This window comes from Strix uralensis, chromosome 27 (assembly GCF_047716275.1).
Source record: "Strix uralensis isolate ZFMK-TIS-50842 chromosome 27, bStrUra1, whole genome shotgun sequence".
In the NCBI taxonomy this organism is placed as follows: domain Eukaryota; kingdom Metazoa; phylum Chordata; class Aves; order Strigiformes; family Strigidae; genus Strix; species Strix uralensis.
The window spans coordinates 2173201-2193136 of record NC_133998.1 but is presented as its reverse complement, the minus strand read 5'-3'; the positions used below and the strand labels follow the sequence as shown (position 1 = coordinate 2193136).

The window sequence follows — 19936 nt, the reverse complement described above, 5'->3', positions numbered from 1 at the left end:
TTGGGGATGGGGTCACGGCAGGGATGGTTACCTCCACCAGACAAACCAAGGGGCACCAGCTGGCTTAGAGGGGTGTGAGCAGGTGGCTCAGATTTCCCCATTCTGGATACCCTGAGGTTCATCTTGTCTCCTGTTAGATGTTCTCTGAGGTGCAGGTGTCTCCATTGAACCTGTATCGCTTGGCCCATTATGAGGAAGAGTGGTCCACCTGTGTGGTCCCCAACCTTCTGTTAGGAGGAGGCAGGGAACCGTACCTGCTAGGAGCAGATGGGGGGGCAGTTTGGTGTCCCCCCTTTGTCTCTCTGCAACCATATGCAGCCCAGAGCTGGCTGGCTGCAGGGAAAGATGTCCCAAGCTGACAGCTTCACCAGGCCAAGGACACGAGTGGGGTCACAGCAGGAGATGGGAGACTTGCATTTCTCTGTGTTAAGCCCTTTGCCACCCTATTTTGCCCAAACAAAGTGGGAGCAGCCAGTCTGGGATCCAAGGTTCTTCTGTTCAGCTGGGTATGGAAGAAGTCTCATCCCTCCAGGTAACCCAGCTCTTCCTGCTCCCTTATCTGTGTGACAAATGGTAATTGGAGCCGTGAGATGTAGCACAAGTGTCCCACCATGCACAGCAGCTCCCTGCAACCCTTCCTTCCTTCTCAGCCGTGCTGTGAAAATAAAGATGGGCCCCAAATGTGCTGAGTTCATGGGTGTCATTTAGGATGCAAGTGCCATGACAAATGCTGAGTCCTTAGAGGTAAAGAAGGATGATGTTGTGGAGCAAATCTTTTTTTTGGGGGGGGCAAGCTCTTGGACACAGGTGCTGCCCATGTTGCTGTTCAGGGTCTCTTTGACCTGGGATGAGGTGACCAGCTCGGGCCCAGCTGGTGGCATCCGTGAGCATCTCAGGGCAGCGTCGTGTGTTGGAGCAAACCAATATCAAATTTGTCTTGTAACAGGAGGAGGAGTAGGGACAGAAGTAAATACTTCAGTGAAAGAATGGGAAAAAAAAAAGTGATCAAAGGAGTGAGATAAAAAATAATGGCAAGGATAGACTTCTGTGTGGGATTATTTAATAATAAGTTAATTAATGCTTTATAGTTCACTGACTCCTTTCATGTAAGGATCACAAAGCGCTTCACAAACATTAATTAATCTTCTCTAACATCCCTGCAGGGAAGGTCACTGAGCTACTGAGCGTAAGGGAAATCTTGTCATTGATGAAGGTGGCTGCTCTCTAGGCATGACGGATGCTCGCGTGTGATGGCAGGATGGGGAGAGTTTCTATTCCTTGTTGATGACTTCAAATGATTTCCCATAACTTCCTCAGAGAGGAAAAATGTCTTTGAGTTGTCATGGGCAGCTGGGACTGGGCGAAGGTGGGCCTGAAAGATGACCCATGCCAAAGCCATTGAGCATCCCCGAGGACACTGGGAAGGCAGGGGATCTATCCAGGCAACCCCCAGCGCCAATGCCCACACAAGGTTTGAGTAAGTGTCAGACACCCGTGAAGGGCAAATCTGTTGGAAAAAAAATGCCCAAGTGAAGTGGATTTCAATCCAGATCTGAGCTGTGGCTGGTCCTGCAGAAGGCAGGGCAAAGAACATCAGGTGTTAAAGGGAGAAAGATGTTTTCTGATAACAAATATTCAGCCTGAAGTCACTGATCTATGATGTTCCGATGGCTACAGAGGACTGTGTGTCAATGTGGGGCTTTATATCTCCAGGGTAGTAAAAAGGTCTAAGATAGTTTGCAGCTCTGGGGAAGCCACCAATCCCCAGCTGTGCTCAGAAGAGTGTCCCTTCTCCACCTTGGAGAGGTGAAGGGCCCAGCTTTGGGGTGTTGGAGCATCTGGTGGGATCGTGCTGTCATTGCTCAAATATCTGTGGTTGTCCTTGTTCCTAGGTCCTGGCAGCGGTGCCAGCATGGCTGAGCAGGACGCGGCCTCAGGCTCCTTGCATGGAAAGAAGCAGCTGCCAGGTCAGTGTGCAATAAGTGTGTTCTGGGGTTTTTTTCTTTTTTTTAGACAGTTCATGAGAAAGGTGATGGTGGGGCAGGGCTGTGAGATGGGGAAGAAGCAGATTTGGGGTGGAATGGTCTAGGAAGATGGACCATCAGCTGGGATGCAGGACTTGGGGAACACGGCTGGGATGTCCCTTGCTTGGCAGTATCTGCGCTGGGATAGCAAAAATGAAGTCAAGAGAGGAACGACCAGTCTTCAGAATAGCAAAGACTGTGCTTGGAGGAGTCGTCCTTCACCTGGCCTGATTATACTGTTAAACCAAAACCTGAGCCCAAATGGTTAGCCTGAGGCTCAGAGGGGAAGTGTGTGCTGCAGTCCTACATCTCTGGAAGCTTCTGGCCTCCTGCCCCCTCTGTCCACTCTGTAACCCAGCTAACCCCAAAGATCCAGCTCTCTCCCAGTTGTGCCTCCAGCAGCTCTCAAGGTGTAGGTGCGCTATGGAAAGCCCGTCTCACCAGCAGTGGGTCACCATGAGCCCAGTGGCACCATCACTGGTCCTTGTGTACTTGGAGACCAGAGGCTGATGGCCAGGGCCTGACCCTGATGAGAACTCGTGGATATCCACTTGCTTTTCCAGCTTTCACCTGGGAGGTGAGGGCCAACGACCGAAACTACCACATGCAATTCAAGAAGAAATTTGCCTTCTGTCTGACCAAAAAGAAGTATGCGGTGAGTCAGCCTGGGCCAGTCCTGGGCCATTTGTTTACCCAGCCCCTGATTCCTGAGCTGGTAGTGGTTGGGGGTGACATGACAGAGATGCTGCAGTGATTTCCAGTGGGATGGAGAGTCACATACGTAATCCTCAATGAAGAGGAAGGGCCGCTCCCTGCCTGGTGCCCCAGATGTCCTCTGAAACTGTCAGACAAGGAGCAGAACTGTATGAAGGATACTTTAGTCTGAGGGTCAAATCAAAAGAAATATTTTTTTTTTAAGTTTTGATCAAAAAAACCCAGATTTTTTTCCCCAGCTAAATAGTGACCATCTAGCTGGGGGTCAGTTAGGTATGCTTTAGATGATCAGGAACAAATGATTTTGTTTCAATTTTATATGTCCCTTTGCTCTAATAAATGTCTTCTTTTCCTTATGGCTTTGGTAAATTTTTAAAGGCATCTCTTATGCCATGAAAAGTTATAAAGTCCTAAAAACACCAAAATGTTTTGCGCATTTTCAAAACACATCCTTGATTTCCCGTGGCTGAACTCCCACGGTGGCTTTGACCTGCCTTTCTTCTGCAGGGCAATGCCATTAAGACAGCCAAGTACAACGTCTTTACCTTCGTGCCACTGAACCTCTATGAGCAGTTCCACCGAATGGCCAACGTCTACTTCGTCTTTGTCATCCTCTTACAGGTGAGATGGACACCAAGGTAAGAGCAAGTGTGTGCGAGACTTTCTAGCAGAGGAGGGTTGTCTGGTGTTTAGAGTAGGGGACTCTGGTCTAAAATGGTGTCAAGGATGCTGCATTTTAGTGGTGTTCATTGTCTTTCCTGAACTCTGAGGGATTTAACCTACGTTAAGTTTGGTAACTTTAAACTGATTTGGTTTAGATGCATGCGAAGCTCATGTAGACCACACCTAAACAGAAATCTTACCCTCCAAATTCAGGGACCCACGTGCGCTTCACACATCCACTTTAAAAAGAGGTGGAAATTCAACAAAACAGTTCTCTGTAGACAGAGATGTTGGTTTGATTCTTCTTAGAGAGATTCCTGCCGTCCTCAGGCACTGGCTGGGGACGGGAGCTGGGAGCGAGGGGGAGATACTCAATCACCTCAAGTGTCCCAAAGTGGGATGAAAGTGGTGTCAGTGGTGTGAAATTCTCCTTCTCTAGACCTTCCCTGAGATCTCCACGCTGCCCTGGTACACTCTGCTGTTCCCCCTGAGCTGCCTTCTCACCATCCGGGGTCTACGAGACCTGATCGATGACATTGTGAGTATGGGTTGGAGTGAAAGCCTGTGAGTGTTGGGTGTAGGTCCTGGGGGGGGGGGATGGTCATCAGAAAGGGCCCCTTTGCTGTGGGGTGAACTGAAAAGCTTGGGAGTTGCTGTCATTCGTCATTCCTAAGATACCATCAAGTCTTCCATGTCCAAAATGCTTCATATTTTCCCTTGGGAAGGATGTGACCAGCCAGATGCTTTCCTTGGGGTCTAGAACCCCATCTCTGACATCTTTAATATCTTAACCAATGGCTATATTCCCAGGTTAGCCCCCAGAAATACCCAGGGGGCATTTGGCCTCTTTATTCATCAGAATACATCTTCCAATTTCTTCAGAAAGCAGATCTCGCCCTGGGGCTGAGCATACAGACTGTAGCATCAAGAAGGATGTTTTCATGGGACAAAGAAGTCTGGCATGGCCCATCCCTTTCTTTTGGCCTCTTTTTATCTCTCCTCTGTGCAGGGTCGTCACCAAAGTGACAGAAACATCAACAGCAGGCCATGTGAAATCCTGTCTGGGAAGAGGTGAGGGGCTTTGGGAAGCTGTACCCGTGTTTTCCAGGCCTGTGTGGAACGAAGGATTGTCTCAAGTGCTGAGCATCCTTGAGCAGAGCAGCTGAGAAGGGTTTTGGAGGGACTGTACCTGGCTCTGCAAACTCCCATCGCTTCCCAAAATCTGCTGCAGGTCCAGCTGTTCACCTGTAGGGATGATTGTATTCCAGTCACAGACGACAGCTCTAAAAAAGCTCTAATTTGCTGTGATATGCTGGGAGGAAGGTTTCCTTGGCCACATAAGTTCCTCCATATCTTCGTATCTAACCCACAGAGTCATAGCACTGCTAAACACTGGTTCAGGGAAGGACCAACATTTCCCACCTGTGGCCAAGGGGCTGAAAATCCCTGCCACCCATAGGTACAGGAGATAGGGATGTGACAAATGCGTCCTGTGCCATCCTCAGTGCTCAGCCATCCTTCGGTCACGCAGATGGGAGGCCACTACAGTGGCAGAGGAATCAACAATCTGGAGACCCCATTCATGCAAGAAGCAGGGACAGACACAGGCTGGTCCAGAGGACAGAAACAGCTACAGCCCCATTCCCACCGCTCTACGAGGATAAAAATTTTTCCCCTAATTCTCCTGCAGCTTCCGCTGGCAGAAATGGCGTGACATCTGTGTTGGGGACATCATCCGCCTGCGTAAGGAGAATTTCGTCCCGGTGAGTGGTGCCCCAGAGCTGGCTGCACACCAGGAGCAGTGGGGGGGGAGTTTCAGCGAGGAGGGGCTCAGCCAGGTGCTCTCTTCCCCCTTTTTGTTCTTCAAGGCCGACATGCTCTTGCTGTGCAGCTCGGAGCCCAGCAGCCTGTGCTACGTGGAGACTGCTGACATCGATGGGTGAGGAGAGGGGCAGGGGACCGCTATTGCCATGGGGGGAGAGGGGCAGAGACACCCCAGCCAATGGCTGAAGCCTCCAGTCTTGAGGACCCCCGGCACTGGGGGATCAGGCATGCTGGGAGGGCTGCAAGTTCAGCAGAAACCATGGGATGTGGGGATCGTCTGAAAGTTAAACCTACAGACACCCCAGAAATGGAATTTGAGCCCCAAATTTTGAAAATGGGAGCCCAAAACCACTTTTGAGGCTTCCACAGCACAGCTTGTGACCTTGGGCATCTCTCTCCATTTCTTGGCTTCCTCCCAGCCAGGCGGAGGACAGCGGTTGCCCATCCCTCCACCCCCGTCTGCAGGATGATTTAATGGCAGGGTCTCCAGGCCAGGGCTCTCTCCCTGCATGAGTGCTCGATGTTTGGCATGATAGGTCCCTATCTCACTTTTCATTGCCATCACTCATGTAATCACCCAATAATTAATGGCCGTCTCTGTCCCATGGGTCTGATAGCAGAATTAACAGCTCTGTCTCCCCATAGGGTTGTTTTATTTTTCCCTCCCTGGCTCTTGTTCACAGGGAAACAAACCTGAAGTTCAGACAAGCCCTTCTGGCCACCCACCAGGAGCTGGTGAGCGAGGAGAGCATGGCTGCCTTTGATGGTGAGTCTCCCAGACAGGCAAGGATGCGGCCATCTCACCAGGATGGGATGGGTTCAGCCTCGGGAAGTCTCTGTCCCCTCAGGCACCAAGTGCCATCAGTCCAACGGGAAGTTGCACTTGCTCCTGCCTGCAAGGAACCAAAGACCTTGCATGAAGGCCCTTCCCCAGCAGAGTGGCTCTGCGATGGGTCCATCAGGGTTGTGCACCTTCCCCCTACCCTGGATCTTGATTTTCCCACAGAAATCAAGTGCTTGGCTCCCAAACCTGAGCTCAGACCCTGGATTTTTTCCCCTTTGGTCCTCCATAGGATACAGAGTCCTCTCTCAGAGGCTCTGGGGATGAAGGGGGTTGTGTTTGTACCTTCTCCAGTTTTACAACCCAGTGTGGTTCCTGGGCTGAGCATCCTCCCAGCATTTCAGGGTGCCCCCCCAGCTTAGCCTTAATTTGGAGCATCCATATCCCAACTGCGTCTGGAGATGCCCTGACAAAACCTGAATCTCCCCGAGAAGCCCCCTGCACACCTCTTGGGAGGGGGCAGGCATGGGGGGTGAGGGAAGGGGAAGGCCCTCTCGTTTCCCCCAGAGCCATCACCTGAATTGTGCCCTCTGCTCAAGGGAGAGTGATCTGCGAGGAGCCCAACAGCCGCATGCACAGCTTCACCGGCACGCTGGAGTGGAGGGGCGAGACCTACTCACTTGACAGTGAAAGGATCTTGCTGCGAGGCTGCAAGCTTCGCAACACCGATGTTTGCTACGGCTTGGTTATCTACGCAGGTGAGTGCTTGGGTCCGGATCAGGAAGGGCAGGAAACACCCAGGTCCCCAGGGATTTTAAGCTGCCCAAGCACTTCTGGCATCAGCAGGTCCCATTCTCGACTGATGCAAAGTGGGAGGACCTGCTGCTGTAACCAACCGCCCAGAAGTTTGTCGTAAGCTCTGCTGGTGTTTGGCTCGCCGGCAGAGAGATGATGTGGTGGTACCAAACCTCTACTCATCCCAGGTTATATTTCACCTGCATCACATCCTGGATCTACTCCACTTTGTGGCCTCTTGCACTTTGTGGCTCAGTACAGCTGAGGGCTTGGCCATGAGCAGCTGTGGGTAGAGGGGAGGGGTAAGAGCTGGTGTAAGCAGCACTTCTTTGAGTGTGCAACCACAGCTTGATTAACCACTGACCAAGGGATGAGGTTTTCAGAAGTGGGGAGATGTTATGGAGGAAACCAGCATCACTTAGCTGCAAGTCAACCTTCTGGGGACTGTGGACTTGTGTTTTTACTTCTAAAATGTTTCTCGTCCAGGATTTGATTCCAAAATTATGAGGAACTGTGGAAAGATCAAGCGGAAGAAAACCAAGCTGGACTGCATGATGGACCGGCTGGTGATCATAGTGAGTGTGGTGCAAACACCTCCTGCCCTGGTCCACTTGACCTGGGGTTGCTCACAAGTCTTCTCCTAAAATGCTGCTTGCTTGGATGATGCTGATTTTCTTAAGCTTGCAATATTTCGCTCAAAATTTCTTGGGTTTAACATGTTATGCTCAAATACCAACTGATGTTCCCAGGAAGTGGTAGTTGCTGGGTCTGGAGCAATCTGCGCCATGGTTGTGTTGCTTAAACCCTGAACCCTGGCAGCTCTGACTCCTCAGCTGTAGAGCAGCCCCTTGGACCAGGGAGCTGGAGTATTCAGGATCTCCAACCCCTCCTGGCCTGCTTTATTAATCCATTACTGTGCAGGTCCAAGGAGGTGGCTTGTTCTGAGGGACCTGCAGGCTGTGGCTCAGCATGGAGTAGATGGAGGATGGGAGAAGGAGGAGCCTTTTCTCTGTGGGAAGCAAAGCAGCCTGGTCATAGGAACTGGATAGCTCTTAGTTCTGTTCCTGGTGGTTGATTGTCACCACTTCTCAGACTGGCCACCAGCATTCCTGTTTGCCGGTACTTCAACGGGAAGGCTGCAGGACACCCCTTGCCCAGGGAGATGGCATCTGAGGTGATTAGGAGGGTGGGAAAGTTGTTTTTTGCTGTGTGTGTGTGTGTGTTGTGGATGTGTCGAGCTGAAATACATGCTGCAATCCTTCATCTCGGCCCAGGATGAGCTCTGAGAACCAGCCTCAGACACAAGGACACCTTTCCACAGGTTTACAGCTAAATGAAACAGTCTGGAAGGGACAATGGTTGGTCCTAGAAAAGAGTCTGTGGGCTCTGTGTGATGGGAAATTCTTATCCTGGCTTCCCATCTCAGATCTTCCTGGTGCTGTTGGTCACGTCGCTGTGCCTTGCTGTTGCCTCTGGGTTCTGGGCGAGGATGTTCCAGGAGAAGCACAGCTACCTCTCTGCTCTCTACAAGCACACAACTCCTGCCCAGCAGGCCTTCTTCAACTTCTGGGGCTTCACGATCCTCCTGAGCATCATCATACCCATGTCCATGTATATAACGTAAGAACAACAGAGCTTGGAAGGGATCAGAGATCAGTACCCCCTGTCCTTGGCCATCACCTGGCACCTTGGTTTACAGCCCCAAAATGGGGCTGCACAAAAGATCCAGCTGTGACCCAAGTCATTCCCATGTGTTCCCCTAGCCCTAATGGATGGGGTGTGTATCTTACAAACGTTGATGATGTGCTTTGAGGGGAAAGCCAGAAAAGAGATGCAGAGACATGTACTGATGTAGGAAATTGTGGGCAGGCTGAGGATGAGACTGATGAAGGTGGTGTTTCCCCACTGAGCAGCAGCAGGGTGGGGAAGAGAAGGGCACAGCCATTGTGAGCGGGCAATAATCACAATTTGTGCTGGAAGAAGCAGTTTCCAAACTTTTCAGCCCTTCACTGAATCTCCAGATCTATGAATTTCTGTTGTCAAGGGCCAGGTTTCCAGAGGGGAGCCCAGTAGCCTGGGACCCAGTGAGCTCTCAGTCTGGTGTGATGAGCCTTCTGGAAAACTGGCCAGTGAAAACCCTCTTGCTTCTCCCAAGCTCAGAGCAGTAGGATCCAGGTTGGGAGTTCCCCTCTGCCCTTTCTTCCTGTGTCAGATCCCCAAATGCCCCTGGGATGCGAATAATGCGATCTCCTTTCCCAGCATAATTTTTCTTCTATCTGACCCCCTAGGTTTGAATTCATCTATCTGGTGAACAGCTTTTTTATCAACTGGGATCTGGAAATGTATTACGCTGTCAAGGACATTCCAGCAAAAGCCAGGAGCACCAGCCTCAATGATCAGCTTGGCCAGATCGAATACATCTTCTCGGATAAGACTGGCACCTTAACACAAAATGTTATGAGCTTCAAGAAATGCTGCATCAATGGGACCATCTATGGTAACTTTTGGTGGACACAAGTTTGTAGAGACTCATGAGTGAGGTGAACCTTGAATTTAGGCCACTTTGGTTCTTTCCACTCCTCCTGGCTTGCTAGGAAGCTTGAGGCATGTGGATTGATCTTGGTGGTCCAGCAGAGGCTGTAGGAATTCAGCTTGTTCTCATCTCCCATGTTATCGGTGCTTTGCAGGGGCCACCACACCTGTGGTCACATCTGTCTCGTGCTCCCAGTGCGTGGAGTCAGGGCACAGTTCTGCTTTCCTAAAGTGGGTGCCTACCTTTCAGGAGATGTATCACGCCCCAAACTCAGCTGAAATCAGCTAGGTCTTCCCTGATACAAAAGAGAGCCTGGGGTTAGGAGCTCAGCACAGCTACATGGCAAACAGTCTGAGTGAGGGGGATCCCACCTGGAATATCTGGCTGATGCTAGCTCAGGTGTCCAGGACAGGGCAGGCAGAGGAGCCAGGGGGTGATGGGCCAGTGGAGCCCATGGATTTTAATTTTCTTTGAAGGTCCTGAAGAGAAAAAGGAGATTGTGCTTTTCTACTTTGCATCATTTTCTGGTGGATCTCCAGCTTGGTTTCCAAATCTGGGCACTTTGAGGCTTTCAGGTTGCCTGTGGAGGAGGCAAAGAAATTAACATTTCCCTTATGTTGTTTCTTTACAGCGAATGCATGTAATTTCTCTTTGCTTCTTTTTACGATTGTTTGGTTTTTCGATTGTTTCTAACCTGAGAATTGCCAAGTCCTTCCTTTTCTTATTACTATACTTACTCGAGCTCTCAGCTGGCTTTTGGGAGCTTAATTAGAGAAATTTAGCAAGTGGGGTGGGCCAGAGTTTTAGCATGGAACTCCTTTTTCCTGAGATAAGTATCAGGCACTTGAGGCAAATGAGCAGTGATAAAAGCAAAACGGAGGGGAAAAAAAATCCAGCAAAGGTTTTAAGCAGGAATAAAACCAATTTTCCCCTGCCTGATGTATCGTGTTGCACCTCTGTGATAGCAGCATCGCCATTATTCCACCAGTCTCTGGCCAACTGCAGAGTCTCCCAGGAAATGTGGATGAAGGCTAGACCTGAATTTTTAACATTAAAAACATGTAGAAATTCTGGAACAGTCCAAGAGCCAAATAAGTCAAACCCAGACATCCTAACAGAGCCTGGCTCATGACCAACACCGAGCAGATGCTGGAAACCTGTCCCTTCTTGCCAGTCTTTTGGGCAGCAAAAGCAGCAGTTCCATCTAGAGGAACTGCTCGAAGCCCCCGCTAGTGATGCCCCTGCCAGCTCTCTATTAATTGAATAATTTTTATTTTGACAGGTACAGGCACAGGCCGTGAGAACAAGAAGCCATCGGTGCGTAACTCTCCTCTCCCATGTAGTGTGGGGCCAGACGCTGCTCCTCATCGGGGCCAAAGCTGTAGCAGTTATTGATTACACCGGCAGCAGGACCAGCCTTTTGTTTTGGAGCACAACTTGCTTACAGTGGGGTCCCATGCTGTAACAGAGAGGAATGTGCTCCCTCGGGCTGGCGAGTTTGCCAGTTCTCAGCTACCAGTTAAGACAGGGGAACCAGATTATAAAAATGCAGTTCCAAATTATTTTTTTTAATTCCCAATCTTTTTATACTCACCCTCTTGGTGTAGGCAATGCGGAGCTCGGCTTACCGACTCTGACCTGGGTTGGGCTGTGCCAGCACAGCGTTGCTGTGTTGCAGCAGAGCCCCGTGCTCGCTCTCTCCCTCGGGCCCCTGCAGCCTGCCCGTGCCTCTTGCAGGGGTCGGGGTTGACCTGGAGCCACCATGGGGAGAAGAAGTTGGACTCTTGTGACGCGACGCTGCTGGAAGCTGCCCGGCGGAACAGCGACCCCGTGCTGAGGGAGTTCCTGAGGCTGCTGGCCCTCTGCCACACTGTCATGGTGGAGGAGAAAGGCGGTGGGTTGGCCGCGGTGGTTGACATGCTCGGAGTGAGGTCGAGCAGCTGTTCAAGGCATTGAGGCCGCGATGGCTTTTTCCATCACCCAGCAAAGCTCTGCTGTGGGGTTGCAGGTGGCGTGAGAGCCTGGGGATGCTTTGGGCCACTGGCCCACCATCACAGACGTGTATGTTTGGGTTTGTTTTAAAGCTAATTAGTTGGAACAGAAGCAAAGGGGGGATAATCCACCCATGTCTGGGCACTTGTCCTGCCTGGGGCAATGAGCAGAAGAGATGAGACAAGCAGGACTGAGTTTCCCTAGCCTGGTGGCTTGAACTTTAGGGTCTCCATACACAATGTTGATGCTGGGCAAGAACAAGGTGTTTCAGATGTCCAAGAGTTGCTTGGTTGGGAGTCTCCTTGTCTAACCCCTACTCCTCTTCTGCAGACCAGCTGGTTTATCAGGCAGCTTCACCAGATGAAGAAGCACTGGTGTTGGCAGCCAAGAACCTGGGGTATGTCTTTCTGGCCCGAACGCAAGACACCATCACCATCAGTGAGCTGGGGTTGAAGAGGACGTACAAAGTGCTGGCCATGTTGGACTTCAACAGCGATCGCAAGAGGATGTCTGTCCTGGGTGAGTGGGACGGCGTGTCTGAGGGAGGCCGCCCTCCAGGAACACTGAGGGTCCCTTCCATACCCAGCCCTACAAGGGGTGGCACTGGGATGGCTGTGATTAACCGCAACTGGCACAGGGGACTCCTAAGGATTGTCCTGGTCATCTCTGCAGTTTTGTTCACCCTGATACCTTGGTGAAGGGTTTGAGCAGTCAAGAGAGAGCACGTAAATCAGGGGCTCAGAGGAGGTGGGTGAGGAACTGACAGTCCTCAAGGCCTGATCCTGCCTCATGGTGGTGTAGATCCAGGGACAATCCTGTGCTTCCTATGACCATGAGCAGAAAAGCACTAGTGTCCCCTGTGGTGCCTTCTGCAGCACAGGGACAGCGATGAGTGGGAGCTGTCTCTCTGGGTACCTAAACTGTCGTTCCCTTCTCTCCCAGTGCGAGACCCCCAGGGCACGATCCGACTCTACACCAAGGGGGCTGACACGGTCATCCTGGAGAGACTGCAGAGACGAGGGCCCAATGAGACCTTCACTGAGATGGCACTGGATGTGAGTCCCACACCAGCCTGGGGTGGAGAGGGCTGGTCTCCCTGATACTGGCTTTGGGCTGGATGTCCTGGAGTCACCTGCTGCTCTTTCTCCCTCTGGCTTCAGGGCTTTGGTCCTTCTTTCTTCCTTCTGGGACAGGGGCTAAGAGGGCATCAAATCCACCTTTGGTGTTCTGCATGGACCAGTTGCATTGCAAGGACACTCATGCGGATGCTGTAGGATGGGGGAGGGAGTCAGAGCCCAGATGGAGACCCTCAGATCCTAGAGGGTCTCTGGATCTGCCCATGGGAGCATCCTGGCTGTGTGGCACGATGCCCTGGTCCACCATAAGAGTCATCCTGGTTAAGGGAAGGGAGACCTGATGTCTCGTCTCTGCAGAGCTTTGCAGAGGAGACACTGAGGACTTTATGCCTGGCCAGCAAGGAGGTGAGCGAGGTCGAGTACAGCGTGTGGAGCAGGAGGCACCACGAGGCCAGTGTCCTGCTGCAGGACCGCGCGCGGGAGCTGGACAAGCTGTACGAGGAGATGGAGCAGAACCTGCAGGTGCGATGAGGCTGGGGTTTAGGAGGAACCGGCTGCGCTGGTCCCACGGAGGGCAGGAGTGTGGGGTTTGGCTCTCTGGGATGAGGGAGTGAAGTGTCCAACCCAACACCCATCCCCTGGGTGGGATGGCAGGTGGAGTTCCTCCCCAGGGGTGACTGTGAAATACCAGTAGACTGGGTTAGAGATCTGTCAGGTCATGGCCACCCATGAGCAAGGACCTCTGGTTGGTTCCAGAGGCAATTCTCACCTCTGCATCTTGCTCTGCCCCATGTCACAACACTCACTTACCCTCCTTCCAGCTGCTTGGGGCCACGGCCATTGAGGACAAGTTGCAAGACGGAGTCCCTGAGACCATCCAGCTGCTGAAACTGGGCAACATTAAAGTGTGGGTGCTAACGGGAGACAAACAAGGTCAGTGGAGGCAACTCCAGGCCCCACCAACACATTTCAGATTCTCCCCTAACCAGGAAGAGATATGAGACCCTGGACATGGGCAACAACCAGGTTCTGCTGTTCCCTCTAATATAAGTAATAGCACATCCCACAGATCACGTCACCCATGAGGAAACTGAGGCAGGGGAAGCCATCTGCACGATGGCACAGAGCTGGAGCAGAACCCCCAGCAGCTGGAGCCCATCAAGGGCTGTAGGACCCAAGAGCTGGGGGCTGCCCTGGGATGGGGGGCCAGCACCACATGGCCATCGGCCACTGACACCTGCGTGTTGCAGAGACTGCAATGAACATTGGCTACGCATGCAAGCTGCTCACGGACGACATGGAGATCCTGGAGGAGAAGGAGATCAGGTGAGGAATCATGACCTCCTGGTTCAGGACATTGTTTTTCCCTCTGAAGACACCTGAGGGCGTAGGAACCTGTGCAGGCTGGGCAGCGCTTGACTCTGCCAGAGATGCTTCTCCTTCCCTGTCCTAGCCTAGATGTCCATGTCCCTGTCCCAGCCTTCATCTGCTGATGCTTTTCCAGGCCTCCTCATCTGTTTCTGCCCCTACGTCGCTTTTCCCTGGCAGGCTTTGACCAGAAAGTGCTTAAGTTGCATCTCCAGCCTCTAGACCACAGGGTCAGAGGCTGATTTCTGATATCAGTGAGCCCTTGGGGCCCCCGCTTTTCCCCCCTGTTCCCACCACTGGGTACCAGCTCCCCCTCCATGGAGCTGGCTCTGAGATGGCAAAGACCAACTGTAGGTCTCAGTCGAAGCCAGACAGTGTGCCCAGTGTCCCCAGCTCATCTTCAACCACCCCTTCCTCGCACAGCGAGATCCTCAAGGCTTACTGGGTGAGCAACAACAACCTCAGCAGCAGCGAGGAAGCCCTGTGCAGCGGCCACCTCTCCCAGCAGTGCCCAGAGGCTTCATGCCACAAGAAGAGAGCTCTGATCATCAGTGGGGACTTCCTGGTAAGGTGGCACTTGGATGCTCTTCTCTGCTCCCTGCCTGCGCTGGCAGATTTCTGCTTCTGCCCTGGTGCTGTCAAAGTCCTGGGTGGCACCAGCACACAGAGGAGGTGATGCCCCTCCTGCCCAAGGGGTGGGAAAAACCCATTTTGGGCTCAGGAATGAAAAGTGAAGAGGGGGATGACCTCACACTGATCATTTGGTGTTGGGGGTCTTCAACCACACCTGCCCCAACTGGTCTTCTGGGATGACGCAGGCTGGCAGGTAATCACATGCTCTTCTGGTCATACTGGGACAAACTGGTCTCATGGTCACAGTGCCTGCTGCATGATGAACTTGGAGAAAACAGGTTGCTTTTTTGTAGCAGCTACAAGATTTAAGAGCATTGTTGAGGCGCTGGGGGCCCTCATGCTCTGAAGGTTATGGGTGAGGTCCCAACTGCGTGTGCTCTCCCCTAAGGACAAAATCCTCCACACGGGAGAGGTGCTGAAGGAGAAGGGGCAGCTGTGGCAGCGGCTGGCTTGTTGCAAGGCTACAGGCTCGCAGGACCGGGGCAGTCTGGTGGAGAAGGCCTTTGTGGACTTGGCCACCAGCTGCCAGGCAGTGATCTGCTGCAGGGTGACTCCCAAGCAGAAAGCCCTCATCGTGCAGCTGGTGAAGAAGCACAAGAAGGCCATCACGCTGGCCATTGGGGATGGCGCCAACGATGTCAACATGATCAAAAGTGAGGTTCGGGGCAGGGGAGAGTGTGGGTTTCAGCTGGCGCATCCCGCTGGTGGGGAGTGGTGGTACCCCATCTGCCATCTCCACCACTTCACAATCTCCTTTGAGGTGAGGAGCTGGCAGGGAAACCCCCAGACAAGTTCCCCACGTTGCTGTGCCAGAAGGGGAGCAAGAGGCACAGGACCAGGACCAGCCTGGGACAAGAGCAGGGTGGACCATTTGCCCCAACCTGGGCAGCTGGCAGAGACATCCCTGCCCCTCTCCAGCAGCCCTGCCATGGGGCTGTGCTCTTCACACACCCAACCATGCCTGACATGTCACTCCTGCAGCTGTGACATGTGATAGAGGGGACTTGTTCCCTTTGCCCATCACTCTGGGATTCACCCTTTGCCCATCAGCCTGGGAGCAATCCACAGGGAAATCAAGCACCCGTTCCCTGAAAACCTCCCCACCTGCATTTCACACCCTCCTGTCCTCTGCAGCCGCTGACATCGGGGTGGGCATCAGCGGGCTGGAGGGCATGCAAGCCGTGCAGTGCAGCGACTACGCCCTGGCGCAGTTCTCCTACCTCCAGCGCCTCCTGCTCGTCCATGGCCGCTGGGCCTACCTCCGCATCTGCAAGTTCCTCCGCTACTTCTTCTACAAGACCTTTGCTGGCCTCATGGCTCAGGTCTGGTTTGCTTTCCACAGCGGATTCACAGCTCAGGTGAGGGATGCTGCCATTAGCAGGGGTCACATCCATCCCGTGGAGTTCTGCACACCGATGTTTCAACCCCCCCAACTGAGGATCCCATGCAGGTCTTGTGCCTGGTACCGCCTGATGGGCATGTGTCCTCATCACTGCCTGGCTGAGATGCAACTGGTTATCTGCTTTTCACCTGGCTGGATTGGGAAAAGCACCCTGGGGAGATTTGGGATGTCCTTGTGTGCTGCAGCTCAGTCTTGGACAGACACAGGGAAAGATCTCATGTGCATTAAGCTGGTTTCCTCCAAAATGGGATCTTCTATCCTGAGGGCCATCAGTGCGACTTGACCATCACTGTGTGGCTCCAGCACGGCCCCGCAGCCCACTGATCGCTGCAGATAATGCAGGGCTGATGCAGAGCCTGGCACAAGTCCATGGGGATTTCCCAGAGTTTGGATGTGAGTCTTTTAGACTCACCCCTGCTGCCTGGGCATCCTTTCTGAGTCCTTCCAAAGCATCACTGAGCTCACAACTGCTTTCTTCTCCCTCTAGCCTCTGTACGAGGGCTGGTTCCTTGCACTCTACAACATTTTCTACACCGCCTACCCCGTGCTGTCCGTGGGCCTTCTGGAGCAGGTATGGGTTCACCGGGCTGCATCCAGCCCCTGTGCCTGGAGGCTGCATCCTCGGCTGGTGTGAATCAGCCCAGCAGTCATTGTGCCTCATCTGCATGGCTCTTTGTGCTGGGATGGGGTTCCAAGCAGCTCCATGGGCATTTGGAACTCACCACTGATCCTAGGGTGCCTCTGTTCCCCGTCACCCCAGAGCAAGCAGGTGGAGGAACTCATTGTAGCTCTCCAAAAGGGTGTGTTGGGTGGGGTGGCCCAATCCTTCTCCCCAGTGTGGGTGGGGAGGGTGATGCTGGGTGCCCTCCTGGCAGGATGTGAGTGCCAAGAAGAGTCTGGAGTTCCCTGAGCTCTACGTGATTGGGCAGCAAGATGAGCTCTTCAACTACCGCATTTTTGGTGTCACCCTCCTGCACGGGGTCAGCACCTCACTCGCCAGCTTCTACATCGCATTCTGGGCCTTTGAGGACCATGTTGGCAGCAAGGCTGTCGGCGACTATGAGTCCTTTGCTGTCACAGTGGCCACGTCGTCGCTGCTGTCGGTCCTGGTGGAGGTGAGCACTGATCTGCCCTTCCCCATCCTGGCCCAGCAGCAGATGTTTAGGGACTGCAGCCCTGGGCTCTCTGACACCATCCCCAGCAGCTTTGTGGCTGGGGGATGATCTCCCTTGGGGTGGGAGAGGAATTCATGACAAGCTGCTGAATGGAAGAGGGTCCCCACAGCCTTCATGAGACGCTGTGTGCTCTGCCCTTGTCCCTGCAGATCATCCTGGACACCAAGTTCTGGACGGCATTGTCCTTCCTGATGGTCACAGCCAGTCTGCTGCTCTTCTGCCTCTTCTCCTTCCTGACCCAAAGCATCGACGCCTTCAGGATAGCCCCTGCCATCTTCTGCTTCCCAGGTGAGATGCCTCAGGGATCCCCATGGTCCTTCCCTGCCCCAGACAGGGAAGCCCAGCCTGGGCTTGGTGCTACAAGCTGTTTCCTGCCTTGTAGATCATCTCTTCATCACCACTTCTCGATCTTGCTGTCTTGATTTTTGACTCCAATTTAGGTGCCATCTCCTCTTTAGATCCCTCAACACCTTCACGGGTGGGGGCCTGTCCCCCGACAGTTGTTCCCTCTCTTCTCTCCACCTTCCCTCCTTAAAAACACCGACTTTCTTGCGTTGACAGATGCCAGCCTGAATGCCTTGACTGACCCCTACGTCTTGCTCGTGGTCCTGCTGTCCCTGGTGGTGAACACCATCCCCTCGCTCACCATCCACTTGTACCACACCATCATGGGCAAAACCACCACCCAGCAGGTGAGGGCTGTGCAGGGGCTGGCACGGCAGGGGTCTGCCTCCTGCCAGCATCGGTGTCCGGGGCTGGTCAGGGCACTACTGGTGAGGGGAAGGGTGAGGTTCCCCAGGGAAGCCGCTGCCTGGACTGTAGTGGTGGGCCATGTCACCTCTCCTTAGTGGCAGCACTCAGCTGGTGGTGGACTCTCATGACACTAGTGCCCAAGTCGCTCCAGGGCACTCTCCCCAAATTGGTTCATGGCTTGACAAGGCGCTGGGGCAAGAGACCTGCTCCAGCTCTTGGAGAGGATCTGCTTTTGGCTGCAGTAAGGAGCTGGCCTCCAGGACTCCCTGGACCTGACACTTAGAAGGCACTGAGGTCCAGTGCAGGTCTTGGTAGAGCTCATCCCCATCTGGGTTGTGGGTTGTATCTTCCTGGTGGTGCAAAGAGGTCCCAGATGAGAGCAGAGGTTGAGATTGTACTCCAGAGCTCCGGGAGCTTTGAAGACCCCCAGAAGGGTCCACACATTACACATCCCATCATAACGACTCAGGTCATGGTGGAGCTGGGACCCAAACCATGTGTCAGTGGAGGGTGTCCCTGTGTATCCCAACTTGGGGTGAGGGCTTGCCTGGGAGGTGGTCACAGCCCTGATCTCCCCATCTCCTTGCAGAAGATCCGCTTGAAGGCCAAGCGGCAGCCGGAGCCCTCGGTGGAGCTGCGTGCTCATGTCCCTCGCGGCTCCTTCCACCGCCACTCCAGCTACGCCTTCTCCCACCAGGAAGGCTACGCCGGCCTCATCACCCGCGGGGACAGCTTGCGTGCTGGGGCCACCCACAGCACCGGCCCAGGTCTCCTGCACCCAGAGATGACCCCGGCTTTGTCCTCCCTCCCCAGCGCCTCTGCATAGCTGCCCTGGCTGGCATCAACCTCCCACCATGCTGGGACAGGGGAGATGCCATCAAGGCACAGAACTGGGTGGCTCCCTCCTTTTATGGGCATTTTTAAAATCTTATTCGGATGGTTTTAAAGCATGGGAAGTCCTTGTGGCTGCAGAGAGGCTGACCCAGCTTGGAGGGCTGCTGCTCCGGGTGTGGAGCCCTGGGACATGTCCCGACAGCAGTGTGTGTGTGGGTTTTGCAGGAGCCTGTAAAGCTGCGAAAACCCCCAACCTCTGTCACCATGCTTGGCCCCTTGCCCCGCAACTCCCCAGCTGGTACCCCAGGTGCCTTCCCTCTGCTGAGCCCCCTTGGAGCCAGCGCTTCCTCCCACCCAAGGCTGATCCTGCTTCATGCTGGACCCACAAACAGCAGCTCTGCTGCCCCAGGCTTATTATCCCACCTCTGAATTAATAAAATGCCCTGATGCAAGACCAGCAGTGGGGCTGGGTGGTGGGTGCAGCCCCTCACCCCCAGCTCACTCCCTCCCCAGGGGCTGAGCTGCAGCGGCTGCATGAAGACCCTCATCTTGTTTTCCCACAGCTGCAAGGAGAGCAGTGCAGAGCCAGTCGCCCTCCCCATGCAGGGCTGGATCCGGTACCCATGGCTTTCACATGCGTCAACCCAACAGATCAGACTCCAGTGGCGTAATTTTAAAATGATGCCCCCTATTTTCTGGAGGAGGACCTACATATCATTGATTACCTGCAGTTTTTCTTCTCCAGCCAAATCAGCCTGGCTTCTCACAGCCTCTCCTCAGCGCTCCCCACCATCTACCTCCTTGCCTTTGCCATCCCTGCACAAGGTGCACATGGCGGTGGTGTCTACTATGTGCCATGCCCCATCTCCCCAGCAGCTGTGTCCCACTTGCCCCAGGGCTGATGTCCACATCTTTGGGGACAGTTTGTTTGCTGCAAAGCCCTGAAAAGTACTTTTGGGGGGAGAGAAAAGCATTGGGGTGACATACGTCAGCTCAGCCCAGCGGGCACAGGAGCACGTCCTGCAGAGCCACGTTTTGTGGAGATCAGCAGCAGCTGCTGGAGAAGTTGTGTGTGAACAACAGACTGGTGATGGGATCACCCTTTTTATTGTTTTTATTTTTTAATAAAAAGGACTTTAGCTTTTCTCTCCTCTCCTGCAAATCTCTGCTATGCCACCAAGGGAGAAAGCTGCACAGAAAAGTCCTGTCGTCCCTCGGTGTGTGCCACCAGCTCTGTGCCACCTGCCAGGACTTGTGCCATGGGAAAATGCACGGTAGGACAAGATATTTGGGTAAAAAGGTAAATAAATAAATCAGGCATGAGGGCTTGTCCTGCCTGCAGCACACACCACTGATCAGTTTGTTTAAC

General features: G+C 53.4%; 1 protein-coding gene across 1 annotated transcript; it reads left to right on the top strand.

Moving 5' to 3' along the window:
• The first annotated feature begins 1912 nt into the window (after positions 1-1912).
• On the top strand, positions 1913-19710 carry ATP8B3 (ATPase phospholipid transporting 8B3). Its single transcript, XM_074851246.1, has 27 exons — positions 1913-1967; positions 2588-2679; positions 3246-3359; positions 3841-3939; positions 4411-4472; positions 5092-5164; positions 5270-5340; positions 5909-5991; positions 6606-6764; positions 7288-7376; positions 8228-8421; positions 9090-9298; positions 10617-10651; positions 11072-11228; positions 11657-11845; positions 12269-12381; positions 12760-12924; positions 13224-13335; positions 13653-13728; positions 14194-14335; positions 14792-15056; positions 15538-15761; positions 16293-16376; positions 16681-16920; positions 17130-17268; positions 17542-17672; positions 18323-19710. The coding sequence occupies exons 1-27, from the start codon at positions 1913-1915 to the stop codon at positions 18557-18559; spliced, it is 3609 nt and encodes a 1202-aa protein (XP_074707347.1). The 3' UTR covers positions 18560-19710.
• The last annotated feature ends 226 nt before the right edge of the window (positions 19711-19936 follow it).

Excerpts from the sequence above, each read along its gene's own strand:
- ATP8B3 (XM_074851246.1), top strand. The coding sequence starts at position 1,913 with ATGGCTGAGCAGGACGCGGCCTCAGGCTCCTTGCATGGAAAGAAGCAG. Across the intron at positions 8,422-9,089 it reads CCCATGTCCATGTATATAAC|GTTTGAATTCATCTATCTGG; the intron begins GTAAGAACAACA and ends CTGACCCCCTAG. Across the intron at positions 12,925-13,223 it reads AGATGGAGCAGAACCTGCAG|CTGCTTGGGGCCACGGCCAT; the intron begins GTGCGATGAGGC and ends CCCTCCTTCCAG.